The sequence below is a fragment of the Mustelus asterias genome, chromosome 20 (assembly GCF_964213995.1).
Source record: "Mustelus asterias chromosome 20, sMusAst1.hap1.1, whole genome shotgun sequence".
NCBI lineage: Eukaryota > Metazoa > Chordata > Chondrichthyes > Carcharhiniformes > Triakidae > Mustelus > Mustelus asterias.
Window position 1 is genome coordinate 74,539,775 of NC_135820.1, and position 16,988 is coordinate 74,556,762.

The 16,988-nt window shown below is 46.4% G+C and overlaps 1 protein-coding gene across 2 annotated transcripts in view; it reads right to left on the bottom strand.

Annotated features, from left to right (window-relative positions):
* rbck1 (RanBP-type and C3HC4-type zinc finger containing 1) overlaps positions 1-16,988 on the bottom strand; it is a 65,795-nt gene that overhangs the window by 31,678 nt on the left and 17,129 nt on the right. For both annotated transcript variants that reach the window (XM_078236863.1, XM_078236862.1), the window contains exons 5-10: positions 12,181-12,397; positions 11,468-11,577; positions 9,283-9,456; positions 8,101-8,261; positions 5,119-5,230; positions 15-194 (exon numbers count right to left, since the gene is read on the bottom strand). In XM_078236863.1, the coding sequence (XP_078092989.1) occupies positions 15-194; positions 5,119-5,230; positions 8,101-8,261; positions 9,283-9,456; positions 11,468-11,577; positions 12,181-12,397 (954 nt within the window). The remainder of the gene's footprint in view (positions 1-14; positions 195-5,118; positions 5,231-8,100; positions 8,262-9,282; positions 9,457-11,467; positions 11,578-12,180; positions 12,398-16,988) is intronic.

A 16,988-nucleotide genomic window follows, 5' to 3' on the forward strand; every position in this document is an offset into this window, starting at 1 on the left:
CGAGTCTGACTCACCTTACAGACTAGACAGTTCTTCTTCGCACAGAGAGGACAGTGGAACTCATTGACATCATCTTCATAGATGCACCAGCCCTTGCAGTCCGGGGTCTGACAGTGGTAGCTGTTCTGACTGCGATTCTCAGCAATCGCTAAACTTCGGTCTAAGTACAAGCGATATTCTTGCTCGGTCAGGAGCTGTGAAGCAACAGAAAAATAATTGTGTGGCCAGCAGCATTGAAGTCATTGGGGAAACTGAGATTTGAAAAAATACTTTTTTTTTTCTTTTTTAAAATTAGGTGTTGCCCTCTTTTTAGGTCAAACCAAACCAAGTAAACAAACTCAGATCAAATCAGGACAAAGTAAAAGGGGCAGCTCCCCAAAAAGGAGGGGGAACAGCCCGAACAGAAATCAAAGTACAAAGGAAACTTAAAAACATCAAATTAAAATGTGATTATTGGGGTCAATAATGCACCCCAACCCCTGCGGTGCCCAGCGGGCGCGGAAAGCGTCAACCTCGCCCGTGGACACCGCATGCTCCCTCTCCAGGGACACCTGGCCGCGAACGTAGCCGCGGTAGAGGGGAAGACAGTCAGGATGGACGGCCCCCTCGATCGCCCGCAGCCTGGACCGGTAAATGGCGCGTTTCGCCAGGCCCAGGAGCAGGTTCACGAGGAGGTCGCCATCCCAACCCTCCCCTCTCCGCACCGGGTGTCCGTAGATCAGGAGCGTGGGACTGAAGTGCAGACAGAACTTTTAGTATGTGGAGCACAGGAACACCTGTTTATGTCAGTTTTTATTCTCCATACTTATCTGAGGAAAGATGTCCTTGCCATAGAGGGAGTACAGTAAATGTTTACCAGGCTGATTCCTGGGATGGCAGGTCTGTCATATGAGGAGAGTCTAAGTCGGTTAGGATTATATTCACTGGAGTTTAAAAGAGTGAGAGGAGATCTCATAGAAACTTATAAAATTCTAACAGGGTTAGACAGGGTAGATTCAGAAAGAATGTTCCCAATGGTGGGGGAGTCCAGAACTAGGGGTCATAGTTTGAGGATAAGGGGTAAACCTTTTAAAACTGAGGTGAGGAGATATTTCTTCACCCAGAGGATGGTGAATGTGTGGAATTCACTCCCACAGAAAGTAGTTGAGGCCAAAACGTTGTCTGATTTCAAGAAGAAATTAGATTTGCTCTTGGGGCTAAAGGGATCAAGGGATATGGGAAGAAGGAGGGGGGGGAAAATCAGGATATTGAATTCGCTGATCAGCCATGATCAAACTGAATGGTGGAGCAGGCTCGAAGGGCTGAATGGCCTCCTCCTGCTTCTGGTTTCTATGTTTCTATACGACTCTCCTCCCTCCCATCTCCATCTGACCTTATCAACATAATTTTTATTCCTTTCTCGCTCATGCTTATGCAGCTTCTCTTAAAGGCATCTACTCCCGGTGATATTGAGTTCCATATTATATATTTATATATATATTATATATTTATTCCACTGAATAAAAATGTTTCTCCTGCATACCACATTGGACTTATCGGTGATGCAATATCTTAGAAAGAGTGGCAACCACGTTGTGGAGTAACTGAAGAATTATTGATTAACAGGAATAACGATATATAGCCACTGAGAAACATGTTACCGATTATTCCGACTCCAGCCCCCAGACTTCCGGGAAATCCCACACTCAGCCCCAAGATTGGCATGCTTCAGCCTGATTGACCGAACAGATCACATGATCGTCTGAAACCTCACCCCTTAAAGGGGCTCTCACATTTATAGAAGCATAATTAAAGGACCCCACGCACCTCGGACGTTCTCTCCTCCACCTTCTTCCATTGGGAAAAAGATACAAAAGTCTAAGATCACGTACCAACCGACTCAAGAACAGCTTCTTTCCTGCTGCTGTCAGACTTTTGAATGGACCTACCTTGCTTTACGTTGATCTTTCTCTACACCCTAGCTATGACCGTAACACTACATTCTGCACTCTCTCCTTTCCTTCTCCATGAATGGTATGCTTTGTCTGTATAGCGCGCAAGAAACAATACTTTTCACTATGTTAATACAGGTGACAATAATAAATCAAATCAAATCAAAATGACCCTCAGTTTTGGAAACATCTCGTACACAACAGCTTATAAAACATTGGAAATAAATGGAGGGAATTTTCCAGCCATTCACACTGGCTAGGATTCTCCAGTCCCGCTGCAGTGAGTGGAGATTTGGCTGGGCGTCAGATCCTCCATCCTCACTTGCGACGGCAGCGGGCCGTGAATGGCCAGAAAATTCTGACCAGTATTATTAAACTGGCTGAACAATAATAAATGACCAATCAGAGCCCTTTGATCTTGAACTGCAGGGCTTGAGAATGCTTCGAGTAGCTTGGAATGTTTTCCCGCCTTGAAGATGCTATATAAATGCAAGTTGTTGTTGAATAGTGGGGAGAACAGTGTAAGAACCTCTGTTAAAATTAGAAAACCTTGGCTCAGTTTGGAATGCCACAGTGATAACGTATTGTCAGGCAGTGACTGGAGGATCGGGAAAATAAATCTACACGTGTTAAAAATAAATAGGATAAATCTATGTTTAAAGTTCAAAAGTTTATTTATTAGTGTCACAAATAGGCTGACATCAACACCGCAATGAAGTTACTGTGTAATTCCCCTAGTCGCCACACTCCGGCACCTGTTCGGGTACACTGAGGGAGAATTTAGCATAGCCAATCCACCTAACCAGCACGTCTTTGGACTGTAGGAGCACCCGGAGGAAACCCACAGAGACACAGGGGAGAACGTGCAAACTCCGCACAGACAGTGAGCCAAGCCAGGAATCGAACCCAGGTTCCTGACACTGTGAGGCAGCAGTGCTAACCACTGGGCCACCGTGCCACCCCACGATGTGTGGCCATTTTAAAATGTCTTGCAGTGAAGGATTACACAGCAGGGTTGGCAAAAACTTAGATGAAGATTCTTCACCTGCCTATCTTGATGTGGAAGGAAATAATGAGGCTGATCTGATAGTAACTCATCGCACCTCTGAATCCATCGGCATTTTGTGGAAACTTAACTGTTCTTTGAATCTGACAAATGGAGATGTGCCAACCACGACTATTTGCTCTTTGAATTTTCACTCCCTGTGGGAGATGTTCAGCCTTTAACATGCTTGGGCCCAGGAACATAGCAACAAGAGGCCATTTAGTCCCTTGAACCTATTCTGCTATCCAATAAGATCATGGCTGATCAGCAACCTCACTCCATATACCCGCCTTAGTTCCCATAATCCCTTTGGTTAACAAAAACCTATCAATCTCAGTTTTAAAATTCCAATTGATCTAGCATCTATTGCCATTTGTGGGAGAGAGTTCCAAACTCTTCAACCACTCTTTGTGTGAATATGATTTTCCTAATATCACTCCTGAAACATCAGGTTCTGATTTCCTTTTTCCACTGGCCATCCCCCTACTCCAAAGGGTGGGTTGTCACTGAGTCAGGACAACTCCAGTGACCTTTCAAAATGGCAGACGTGACCCGGATGCAGAAGTCATATATTGCATCCCATTTTTACCAGCCGGGCCATGATAGGGCACAAATTCAACAGGATCATTTGAAATGAGGGGAGGTGGTGGTGTAGTGGTGTTGTCACTGGGCTAGTATTCCAGAGGCCCAGGTTCAAACCCCACCACGGCAGCTGGTGGAATTTGAATTGAATAAAAAATATCTGGAATTAAGATTCTACTAATGACCATGAAACCATTGTCGATTGTTGGAAAAACCCATCTGGTTCACTAATGTCCTTTAGGAAAGGAAATCTGCCGTCCTTACCTGGTCTGGCCTATATGTGACTCCAGACTCACAGCAAATTGGCTGACTCTTAAGTGGCTTCTGAAATGGCCCACTGAGCCATGCATGTCAAGGGAAATTTTGGATGGGCAACAAATGCTGGCCTTGCCAGCGATGTCCACACCCCATGAATGAATTTTTAAAATGCTAAGTCCAAACAGACCTCATTTCCGCTGCAACACGGGCCTTAACCCCAAATTTATGGAATAGACACAAATGCCCGTGGAAAAAAAAGTCTTATTGACTGTCATGATCAGAGGACTTATAAATCTCCAGCCCTTTAAACATAAGTAAAAAGTTGAAGATGTCAATTAGAGGTTTTTTTTAATCCTTTGCTGGACTTCTTCAATTGACAGGCCATCAGGTGTAGGTTAGAAAAACAAATCATTTCCATCTGTTGTTAAATGGATGCCAAGCCAGATGGTGGAATGTGAAACTACCTGAACCAGATCCTAATGAGGAGGCAATGGCTTCAGGAAATGAAAGGAGAAGTAAACTGCCAGCAAAGAAGGAAAGGAAGACACAGGATTCCTTGATGCCGTAGAAGAAGCCCACCTTGGATGGCAAGGAACCTGAAAGGAGTTATTAAAAATCCACTTCTGGCTGGATGCTCACAGTTGCTAGCAAAACAATAGAAGCGTTTTCTGATGGGATAAATTGAAATGGTGCATGGACCCCCCCCCCCAAGATATCATGGAGATGTTCTTTCAACGGCACGGTAGCACAGTGGTTGGGGCGGCACGGTAGCACAGTGGTTAGCACTGCTGCTTCACAGCTCCAGGGTCCCGGGTTCGATTCCCGGCTCGGGTCACTGTCTGTGCGGAGTTTGCACATTCTCCTCGTGTCTGCGTGGGTTTCCTCCGGGTGCTCCGGTTTCCTCCCACAGTCCAAAGATGTGCGGGATAGGTTGATTGGCCAGGTTAAAAATTGCCCCTTAGAGTCCTGAGGTGCGTAGGTTAGAGGGATTAGTGGGTAAATATGTGGGGGTAGGGCCTGGGTGGGATTGTGGTCGGTGCAGACTCGATGGGCCGAATGGCCTCCTTCTGCACTGTAGGGTTTCTATGATTTCTATGAACATTTAAATTCAGCACTCTGGCCCCTTTAAGTGATGTGGCCTCCCAATGGCTGGCTTCGAGATGAGTGAGGATTCTGGATGGCAGGACCCTTCCCACTATCTTAACCACATCCTTACACCCCCCCTCCCCAACTCCTGACACCATTAACATCCCCCCCCTTGCTAAATTTTGAGATGGGAATCGGATAAGAAAGAAAACTCACGTATTTTATCTCGCGTTCAAGAATTTTGCTTTGGCACGAATAGCGTTCGTCCATGAAAGGGCATGTCACATCGGCTTCAGTGCTGTTGAGGACTGTATGCTTCAGACAGTCTCTGAAAACATTAATATATATATATTTTTATAATTTGGACAGTTTAGTCCCTCCATTTGACTCCCTCCCTCCAAGGTGGCAAATGTTGTGCCTTTGTTTAAAAAGGGCTGCAGGGAAAAGCCTGGGAACTACAGGCCGGTGAGCCTAATGTCTGTGGTGGGTAAGTTGTTGGAAAGTATTTTGAGAGACAGGATCTACAGGCATTTAGAGACACAAGGACTGATTAGGGACAGTCAGCATGGGCTTATGAGTGGAAAATCATGTCTCACAAATTTGATTGAGTTTTTTGAAGGGGTAACCAAGAAGATAGATGAGGGCAGTGCAGTTGATGTTGTCTACATGGACTTTAGCAAGTGCTTTGACAAGGTACCACATGGTAGGTTGTTGCATACAGTTAAATCTCACGGGATCCAGGGTGAGGTGACTAAATGGATACAAAATTGGCTTCTGTCGGGATGGTTGTAGAGGGTTGTTTTTCAAACTGGAGACCTGTGACCAGCGGTGTGCCTCAGGGATCGGTGCTGGGTCCACTGTTATTTGTCATTTATATTAATGATTTGGATGAGAATATAGGAGGCATGGTTAGTAAGTTTGCAGATGACACAAAGATTGGTGGCATAGTGAACAGTGAAGAAGGTTATCTAGGACTGCAACGGGATCTTGATCAATTGGGCCAGTGGGCTGACGAGTGGCAGATGGAGTTTAATTTAGATAAATGCGAGGTGATGCATTTTGGTAGATTGAACCAGGGCAGGACTTACTCAGTTAATGGTAGGGCGTTGGGGAGAGTTACAGAACAAAGAGATCTAGGTGTACATGTTCATAGCTCCTTGAAAGTGGAGTCATAGGTGAACAGAGTGGTGAAGAAGGCATTCGGCATGCTTGGTTTCATTGGTCAGAACATTGAATACAGGAGTTGGGACATCTTAGTGAAGTTGTACAAGACATTGGTAAGGCCACACTTGTACAGTTCTAGTCACCCTATTGTAGAAAGGATATTATTAAACTAGAAAGAGTGCAGAAAAGATTTACTAGGATGCTACCAGGACTTGATGGTTTGAGTTATTAGGAGAGGCTGGATAGACTGGGACTTTTTTCTCTGGAGCGTAGGAGGCTGAGGGGTGACCTTATAGAGGTCTATAAAATAATGAGGGACATAGATCAGCCAGATAGTCAATATCTTTTCCTAAAGGTAGGGGAGTCTAAAACTAGAGGGCATAGGTTTAAGGTGAGAGCGGAGAGATACAAAAGGGTCCAGAGGGGTAATTTTTTCACACAGAGGGTGGTGAGTGTCTGGAACAAGCTGCCAGAGGCAGTAGTAGAGGCGGGTCCAATTTTGTCTTTTAAAAAGCGTTTAGACAGTTACATGGGTATAGAGGGATATGGGCCAAATGCGGGCAATTGGGACTAGCTTAGGGGTTTAAATAAAAAGGGCTGTAAACCTCAATGACTCTATTTCCCATTCAATCCATTAGAAGTTTCATTTCCGCACCCCTTCCTCCATATCATTAACCCTGGCTTCTGGAGTGCTAGTCAAGAAATTTAACCACAGTGTGAACATCCTCATAATAGAACAAAGAACAAAGAACAATACAGCACAGGAACAGGCCCTTCGGCCCTCCAAGCCCGCGCCGCTCCCCGGTCCAGGATTGAATCCTGAATCCAGGATCCCCGCCCAATTTTCCAGCCTATCTACATACCAATATCCTATCCACCGAGCTGTCCCTCACAGCTACGATGCTTTGTTCATCACAACCTATTAACTCACCCCCACCCCCCCCATTCCAGACCATGTGATCTCCAGGGAGAGGCGAAAACCCAGAGTGAAAAACCCCAGGGCCAATATGGGGGAAAAAAAATCTGGGAAATTCCTCTCCGACCCCCTGAGGCGATCGAAACGAGTCCAGGAGATCACAATGGCCCTGATCGGGAAATGCTTCCCAACCCTAGTCATTTCCACTTCCACGAACACCATATGAATTCCCTGCCCCCGAGACAGGTTCCCAACTATCCGCAGTAATCTACCTGAAAATGCGAGGGAAACTGATTCCACATAAAAAGGAGCTGGACAAATATTTGAAAAAATATTGGAGGCTTTGGAGAGGGTACAGAAAAGATTTACCAGGATGTTGCCTGGTATGGAGGGCATTAGCTATGAGGAGAGGTCGGAGAAACTCAGTTTGTTCTCATTGGAACGATGGAGGTTGAGGGGAGACCTGATAGAAGTCTACAAGATTATGAGGGGCATGGACAGAGTGGATAGTCAGAAGCTTTTTCCCAGGGTGGAAGAATCAATTACTAGGGGACATAGGTTTAAGGTGCGAGGGGCAAGGTTTAAAGGAGATGTACGAGGCAAGTTTTGTTTTTTTACACAGAGGGTGGTGGGTGCCTGGAACCCGTTGCCAGGGGAGGTAGTGGAAGCAGATACAATAGTGACTTTTAAGGGGCGTCTTGACAAATACATGAATAGGATGGGAATCGAGGGATACGGTCCCCGGAAGGGTAGGGGGTTTTAGTTCAGTTGGGCAGCATGGTCGGTGCAGGCTTGGAGGGCCGAAGGGCCTGTTCCTGTGCTGGAATTTTCTTTGTTCTCTGAAAAGGAATATATAAACAAATAAATGGTCAGACAACCATTAGAAATCAGTCGACTGCTCTTTCAAAGAGCTAGCAGCATGGTAATGATGGGCCAGACGGCCTCCATCTATACGCAAGTTTCTCTGATTCTCTGGAATGAGTGATTCCTATTTCAGGAGTGAGTGGGCTTAAGGAAATTTGTTCCATTTTAAGGTACTGATCAATTATATCTCAGCTACCTCCAGGATTTAACCCTAACCCTCTCCTATTAATATCTACCAGGAATATGTTTCTTACTTGCAGAAGGAGTGTAAGCACTCTCGAAGAGTCACACCTTCACCGTTCTCCAAGATATTTAAACAGATTGGACATTCAAAGTCCTCCTCAGTCGATATCAGATTTTGCTCATCTGTTTCCAATAAAAGTTGGTAATTCTGTTGCCGTTTCAGTATCTTGGACTGTTAGGAAAACATAAATAATCGTAGGATTATAGGATTAAGTTGGCTATCTGGCACAAAAGCAGGCCATTTAGCCCAACCAGTCGATACCAGTGTTTATGCTCTGCCCCAGCCTTCTCCCATCTAAATCGATTGTTGTAGCCCACTATTCACTTTTCCCTCTATCTCTGAAATGCATCTTTACCATTCACTTCAACTATTCCTTGTGGTCGATCCAGTTCCACATTCTCACCACTCTTTGGGTAAAGAATCCTAGAATCATAGAATCCCTACAGTGCAAAAGGGGGCCATTCAGCCCATCAAGTCTGCACCAACTCTCCAATAGAGCATCTTACTCAGGCCCTATCCACGTAACCCCACAATTTTACCCCACTAATCCCCCCAACCTACACATCTTTGAACTCGAAGGAACAATTTAGCATGGCCAATCAACCTAACCTGCACATCTTTGGACACTAAGGGGCAATTTACAACAGCTAATCCACCTAACCTGCACTTCTTTTGACTGTGGGAGGAAACCGGAGCACACGGAGGAAACCCACGCAGATACAGGGAGAATGTGCAAACTCCACACAGACAGTGACCCAAGGCTGGAATTGAACCTGGGTCCTTGGCGCTGTAAGGGAGCAGTGTTAACCACCGTGCCACCATCAATGGCCACCAATTGTGGCTTTATCTGCCTTAACTGTCTCTACGCTACCCGCAGGCGGGCAGCCGATTCCTGCCCTGGGAATTCACCTGGCTGCAGGAACAGGCCGTGGAGATGAACCACCGGCTGAGTCCTAAAATTCCAGCCCCCTCCCCCCCCCCCAAAACCGTGAGGTTGGGAAAATTCCTTGTGCGTAAGTACAGAGCTACACACAAGCCTGGAGGAATTTGATTAGAGACTATGATTATTGATCCTCTGTGCAGTAGAGATTTCAGTTGTGTAAATACCCTAAAGCCAGTGAGACATAGTAAAAACTCACTGTGGACTGCAAGAACAAGACAACTAGGTGCTGAAAAATGGTGAAAGGGTTACCCGCTCATATTGCTTATAATTTTCTTCTTCATTCTTCATCCTCTGTAGTTCCTCCCCGTCGGGTTGATAGAGGTCAGGTATCTGGTAGTTATCTGGTCGGGCCGTGCTACACATCTCACACCCTGGACGAGTTGGCTTATTAATGTATGTGCAACCTACACACTCCCAACCAGTCTAATGGGGAGAAAAAGAGGAAAGCTATTTGTTTCTTCTGATAAGTGTGACATTTTATTGGTTGTGACTTAAGGCAAATAACTTAAAAGGGACAGACTCTGTCCATTCCACTGATCTACCCAGTATTAAGACATTACTCCAGAGATTGAGGACTAAATCCAGGCTCACACTCCAGTGCAGTGCTGAGGGAGTGCCACACTATCACTAGTGAGTCAGTAAGTCAAGATCATTCTTCCCATGTCAACTGAACTTGGAAGTTCCCAGTGATATTTTCCCAGTGTCCTGATCAACATTCGTTACTCTGTGAACACCCATACACATGATCTGGTCATTTATCATAGTGGGATCTGTGTGCATGTTAGCTATTATGTTTTCTACATCACTACAGTAACTGCATTTTAGAAGTATTTAATTGGTTATAAAGAATTTTGGGGACACCTTGAGGTTGTGAAAAGCACGATATAAAGGCAGCCAGTAACCCGTCTCCTGCCTCACCAAAGCCTGATCACCATCTACAAGACATAAGTCAGGAGTGTGATGGAATACTCTCCACTTGCATGGATGGGTGCAGCTCCCATAACACTCAAGAAGCTTGACACCATCCAGGACAAAGCAGCCCATCCACAAACATTCAATCCCTCCACCACCAACGCACAGAGGCAGCAGTGTGTACCATCTACAAGATGTACTGCAGTAACTCACCAAGGCTCCTTCGATAGCACCTTCCAAATCCATGACCTCTCCATAGAACATAGAAAAGCTACAGCACAAACAGGCCCTTCGGCCCACAAGTTGCGCCGAACATGTCACTACCTACTAGGCTTACCTATAACCCTCTATCTTACTAACTTCCATGAACTTATCCAAAAGTCTCTGAAAAGACCCTATCGAATCTGCCTCCACCACCACTACTGGCAGCCGATTCCACGCACCCACCACCCTCTGAGTGAAAAACTTACCCCTAACATCTCCTCTATACCTACTCCCCAGCACCCAAAACCTGTGACCTCTTGTGGCAACCATTTCAGCCCTGGGTAAAAGCCTCTGAGAATCCACTCTATCAATACCCCTCAACATCTTGTACACCTCTATCAGGTCACCTCTCATCCTTCGCCTCTCCAAGGAGAAAAGACCTAGCTCTCTCAACCTATCCTCATAAGGCATGCCACCTAATCCAGGCAACATCCTCGTAAATCTCCTCTGCACCCTTTCTATGGCTTCCACATCCTTTCTGTAATGAGGCGACCAGAACTGGGCACAGCACTCCAGGTGGGGTCTGACCAGGGTCCTATACATCTAGAAGGATAAGGGCAGCAGACACATGGGAACACCACCACCTGTAGGTTTCCCTCCAAGCCACACACCATCCTGATTTGGAAATATATCACCATTCCATCACTGTCGCTGGGTCAAAATCCAGGAACTCCCTCCCTAACCGCACTGTGGTTGTACCTACACCACATGGACTGCAGCTATTCAGGAAGGCAGCTCATCACCATCTTCTCAAGGGCAGCTAGGGATGGACAATAAAAATGCTAGCCTAGCCAGCGACGCCCATGTCCCTTGAAAGAATAAAGAAAAGACTTCCTTCCAGATAATGTTTGAGGAGATTGTTCTGTTCTCAGTTGACTGATTAATCTTATTATTGTGCACTTAATTAAGAAATAGGGGAAATAGTAATCTGCAAGAGGGAAGATGACATGGTTTAAGGTGGTCCTTTGATGCGACGGTAACTTTACTACCCTGAAGACCACCTCATACTCTTCTTCTTAAATAATGCACAGAAATGGTCAAGAGCTTCAAGTTTCTAGGCGTCCAGATCACCTACAACCTGTCCTGGTCTCTCCATGCCGACACTATAGTTAAGAAGGTCCACGAATGCCTCCACTTTCTTAGAAGGCTAAGGAAATTTGGCATGCCTGCTACGAAACAATACTTTTCACTGTATCCCAATACGTGTGACAATAATAAATCAAAACATCCTGGAGCTGGTGACGAGAACTGGACCTACCTTTGCTGCTACTTCTGGCACAATGGCTACTGCATGTAACTGGACCTGGATTCCACGAGCTTCCAATTTAGGACGAACCTCTTCATTATTCAGTCTTGGACTGAACGTTCCTGGGAGAAAGGGTGAATTTAATTTTGTGAAATCATTCCTCTAACCAGCAGAAAACAAAGCCCTGTGCCCTACACATCTGTAATAAACCTCTGGAGGCAGAAACCCCTTCACCAAAATCCCTTTATTTACAATTCCAACAGCAGTACACAGAGTGCTCGCAGCCAGCAGTCTACCTTTGGGAGTGCCAGAGGAACTGACAGTCCCAGTTAAATACAAGGAAAAGACTCCCTGATTGGCCCATCAATTGACTCCTTAATCAGGGAGTTCATACTCCTATAGGCCGACCTCAATGGCCTGTCTGCGTGGGTTTCTTGGATGATCAGCCATGATCGTGATGAATGGCGGAGCAGGGTTTGAAGGGCCAAATGGTCTCCTCCTACTCCTATCTTCTACGTTTCTCTAGATTTCCTCCCACAGTCCAAAGACGTGCAGGTAAGGTTGATTGGCCATGAGAAATTGACCCTACTGTCAGGGGGATTAGCAGGGTAAACATAAGGGGTTAGGGGAATAGGGCCCGGGTGGGATTGTAGAGGTGCAGGCTCGATGGGCTGAACGGCCTCCTTCTGCACTGTAGGGTTCTATGATTCTCAGCCGGTACTCACCGCAGGCTGCCTCTGTCGCTTGTTGTAGAAGCAGAATTTGATCCTGTTCCTGCTGTCTCTGTGTGATGTTGGCCTGCTTGGCCGACAGGAGATACATAAAAGCTGTGTCCCCATCCTTCCTAATACCGTGGAAGTGCAGAGTTTCGTTATCCTTTGCCAGGCGGTGAGAAATGATCCACTGTTGCAGTTTAGGGTGAAAATTGTAATCGTTATACACCTTTATGGAGGACAGAGAGAGGAAAGAACATTCAACTTAATTTTCAAATTTGGTTAACAAGAAAGAACTTGTCTTTGACTAACACCTTTCACTACCTCAGCAAGATGCCCCGATGAGTTTTACAACCAAGAAAATACTTTTGAACTGCAATGTAGGAAATTCACAAAAGATCCTTCGGCAGGACCTTTCAAACCCACAACCACTTCCATCCAGAAGGACAAGGCAGCAAATACCTGGGAATACCACCACCTGCAAGTTCCCCTCCAAGCCACTCACCATCCTGACTTGGAAATATATCGCCGTTCCTTCACAGTCGCTGGGTCAAAATCCTGGAATTCCCTCCCCAACGACATTGTGGATGTACCTACACCACATGGACTGCAGCGATTCAAGAAGGCAGCTCATCACCACCTACTCAAGGGCAACTAGGGATGGGCAATAAATGCTGGCCAGCCAGCAATGCCCATGCCCCAGGAATGAATAAACAAAAAGGAAATGATGCAACTATTTATTACACAGCAAGATCCCACAAACAATGAGAGAATGACCAGTTAATACTTTGTCCAGGTGATGCTGATAAATATTGACCAGGGGATCGAGAACTCATCTACCCTTCTTCAAAAAACGCCATGGGATCTTTAACCGCCACCTAGCCTGGATGAGGCCTTGCTATGGTGTCACTGTTGAAAGATGGCATCTTCGGCAGTGTAGCACCTCCTCGGAACAGGATGGGAACATCAGTTTAGACAGCAGCTCCACACCCTGGAATGGGACATGAACTCACAACCATCTAACTGAGAGGCGACAGTGCTACTGCTGAACTAAGGGGAACATCTTCTTGACAAAACATGGCTTGGGGTTTCCATGGGTGGTGGGCAGGGAGCGGGGAGGTAATGGGAGCAGTCTCTGATGTAAAATTAGCCGACCCACAGATAAATCAGGAGGGATCTAAATAGGGCAGCACGATAGCACAGAGGTTAGCACTGGTGCTTCACAGCGCCAGGGACTCGGGTTCAATTCCGGCCTCGAGTCATAATCTGTGTGGAGTTTGTACGTTCTCCCCGTGTCTTCGTGGGTTTCCTCCGGGTGCTCCAGTTTCCTCCTACAGACCAAAGATGTGTGGGTTAGGTTGATTGGCCATGATAAATTGACCCTCAGTGTCAGAGGGATTAGCAGGGTAAATGTGTGAGGTTATGGGGATAGGGCCTGGGTGGGATTGTGGTCGGTGCAGGCTCGATGGGCCGAATGGCCCCCTTCTGCACTGCAGGGATTCTATGATTCTAAATGGTATGAACGATTATAGGTTGTTGAGAGAACAGTGGGTTATTAGATTATACATCACCAACTCTGCGGCAAGTAACTCAGCTCCTGACCCCTACAAAGTTTGTCCAGCATCTACAAGGCACGGGTCAGGAGTGTGATGGAATACGCCGCACTTGCCTGGATGGGTGCAGCTCCAACAACACTCAAGAAGGTCGAGGCAGTGGCATAATGGTATTGTCGCTGGACTAGTAATCCAGAGACCCAGGATAATACTCTACGGATCTGGGTTCAAATCCCACCACAGCAGATGGTGGAATTTGAATTCAATAAAAATCTGGAATGAAAAGTCTAACGATGACCATTAAACCATTGTCGATTGTTCTAAAAACCCATGTGGGTCACTAATATCCTTTAGGGATGGAAATCTGTCACCTTTACCTGGTCTGGCCTACATGTGACTCCAGAACCACAACAATGTGGGTGACTATTAACTGCCCCCTGAAATGGCCGAACAAGACATTCAGTTCAAGGGCAATTAGGGATGGGCAATAAATGCTGACCTCGCCAGCGATGCCCACATCCCATGAACAAATAAAAAATAACCATCCAGGACAAAGCAGCCCATTCACCATCTTAAACATTCACTGGAGCGGAGGAGGCTGAGGGGAGACTTAATAGAGGTTTATAAAATGATGAAGGGGATAGATAGAGTGAACGTTCAAAGACTATTTCCTCGGGTGGATGGAGCTATTACAAGGGGGCATAACTATAGGGTTCGTGGTGGGAGATATAGGAAGGATATCAGAGGTAGGTTCTTTACGCAGAGAGTGGTTGGGGTGTGGAATGGACTGCCTGCAGTGATAGTGGAGTCAGACACTTTAGGAACATTTAAGCGGTTATTGGATAGGCACATGGAGCACACCAGGATGATAGGGAGTGGGATAGCTTGATTTTGGTTTCAGATAAAGCTCGGCACAACATCGTTGACCGAAGGGCCTGTTCTGTGCTGTACTGTTCTAAGTTCTATGTTCACGCCCTCCGCCACAAGGTGCACAGAGGCAGCAGTGTGTACCACATACAAGATGCACTGCAACCAACTCACCAGACCTCCTTCGACAGGACCTTCTCAAGGGCAATTCTGGGTGGACAACAAATGCTGGCCTTGCTCCTGACACCCACATCCCATAAAAGAATCATAAATTCAGTAAAATTGCTCATTAAAATAAATAGCACTCGTGGCATTGAGAATATAGACAGCTCTGATACCTTCACATCAGTCAAAATCATCTTTAGCACTTAACTAACATGCAAGTTTCAAAAGACATTCAGTAATCAAAACGGTTATTCTGCTCTCTTTCATTCCAGTGATGTGCGCTGGTGGCTGTTTCAACCACCCAGAAACTTGTCTTGAAGTCATTAGCCCACACTGATATGGAACTTACAACCAAAGAACAGACGGAAACGCAGTGAATCCCATACTCATTCCCTAGCTATCGTCGACCACCCTTAGAGTTTTCACCGAATCGCAGGAGTTGCTGGGAGGGCCCTCCAGCACCATAGAATCATAGAATCCCTACAGTGTAGAAGGAGGCCATTTGGCCTGTCAAGCCGAAGGGTGGCACGGTGGCACAGTGGGGGCAACACAGTGGTTCGCACTGCTGCCTCACAGCGCCAGGGACATGGGTTCGATTCCCGGCTTGGGTCACCGTGCGGAGTTTGCAGGAGGGCCAGTTAGGGTAAATGCATGAGGTTGCGGAGATAGGGCCTGGGTGGGATTGTGGTTGGTGTAAACTCGAAGGGCCGAATGGCCTCCCTCTGCACTGTAGGGTTCTATGATTCTAAGCCTGCACCATCCCCATAACCCGCGTCTTTACCTTGCTAGTCCCCCTGACACTAAGGGGCAATTTAGCACGGCCAATCCATCTAACCCACACATCTTTGGAATGTGGGAGGAAGCCGGAACACCCGGAGGAAACCCACGTAGACTCCGCACAGTGACCCGAGGCTGGAATTGAACCCGGGTCCCTGGCGCTATGAGGCAGCAGTGCTAACCACTGCACTGCCGTGCCACAACCAGTAATTTCTGATTTTCACAGGATCCTGTGAAACTGCCCTCGAGACGTTAGTTAAATTCACGGGAAAACGATGTCTCCATGGATTCAAATCAAACCCCTCACCAATCAATTTCTGGTTTCTGCTTCTCATTCCTGAAGAAGTGTTCGGTATTTACATGGCACTTTTCACCATCACCAGACCTTTCCAAGCTCTTTAAAGTCAATTTAGTATTTTCATAGTGTAATAATTGTTGTTATGTAACAAACACAACAACCAATGTGCCCACAGCAAACACCCACAGTCAGCAATGTGATAATACACCAGATAATCTTCTTTTGTGATGTTAATTGAGAGAAAAATATTGGCCAGGACACCAAAGAGGCATTCTTTATACTTTGTTGCAGAAGAACACAAGGAGTAGGAGCGGGGTAGGCCTTTCAGTCCCTCATGCCTGCTCTGCCAGTCCATAAGATCATGGCTAATCTGATGTGGCCTTAAGTCCACTTCCCCTGCCCCTGCCCCTACCACCCCCCCTCCCCCCCCCCGCGCCCTTAACTCTTAATTGCCAATCAAAAATCTGTCTCAAATATTTTCAATGACCCAGCCTCCACCGCTTGCTGGGAGAGGGAATTGTAAACACTAACGATCCTCGCAAAGAAGAAATTTCTCCTCATCTCACTCTGAAATGGGAGACCCCTTATTTGGAAATTGTGTCTCTTGCTCCGAGACTCCCCCATGAGGGGAAACACGCCCCTTGCCAAACTCGCTGAACATCCTTTCAATAAGATCACCTTTCATCCTTCTAAACTCCAATGGGTACAGGCTCAACCTTTCCTCAGAAGACAACCCCTTCGCCCCAGCAATCAGCCTGATGAATCTTCTCTGAGCTGTCTCCAATGCGAGCATGTAAGCATTTAAGTAAGGTGACCAATACTGTGCACAAAATGCTAGCTCTGGTCTCACCAAGACCCTGTACAGTTAAAGTTTAAAGTTTATTTATTAATCACAAATAGGCTTACATTAACACTGCAATGAAGTTACTGTGAAAATCCCCTAGTTGCCACACTCTGGGGCCTGTTCGAGTACAATGAGGGAGAATTTAGCACGGTCAATGCACCTAACCAGCACATCTTTCAGACTGTGGGAGGAAACCCAAGTACCTAGAGGAAACCCATGCAGACATGGGGAGAACATGCAGACTCTGCACAGACAGTGACCCAAGCCAGGAATCGAACCCTGGTCCCTGGTGCTGTGAGGCAGCAGTGCCACCGAG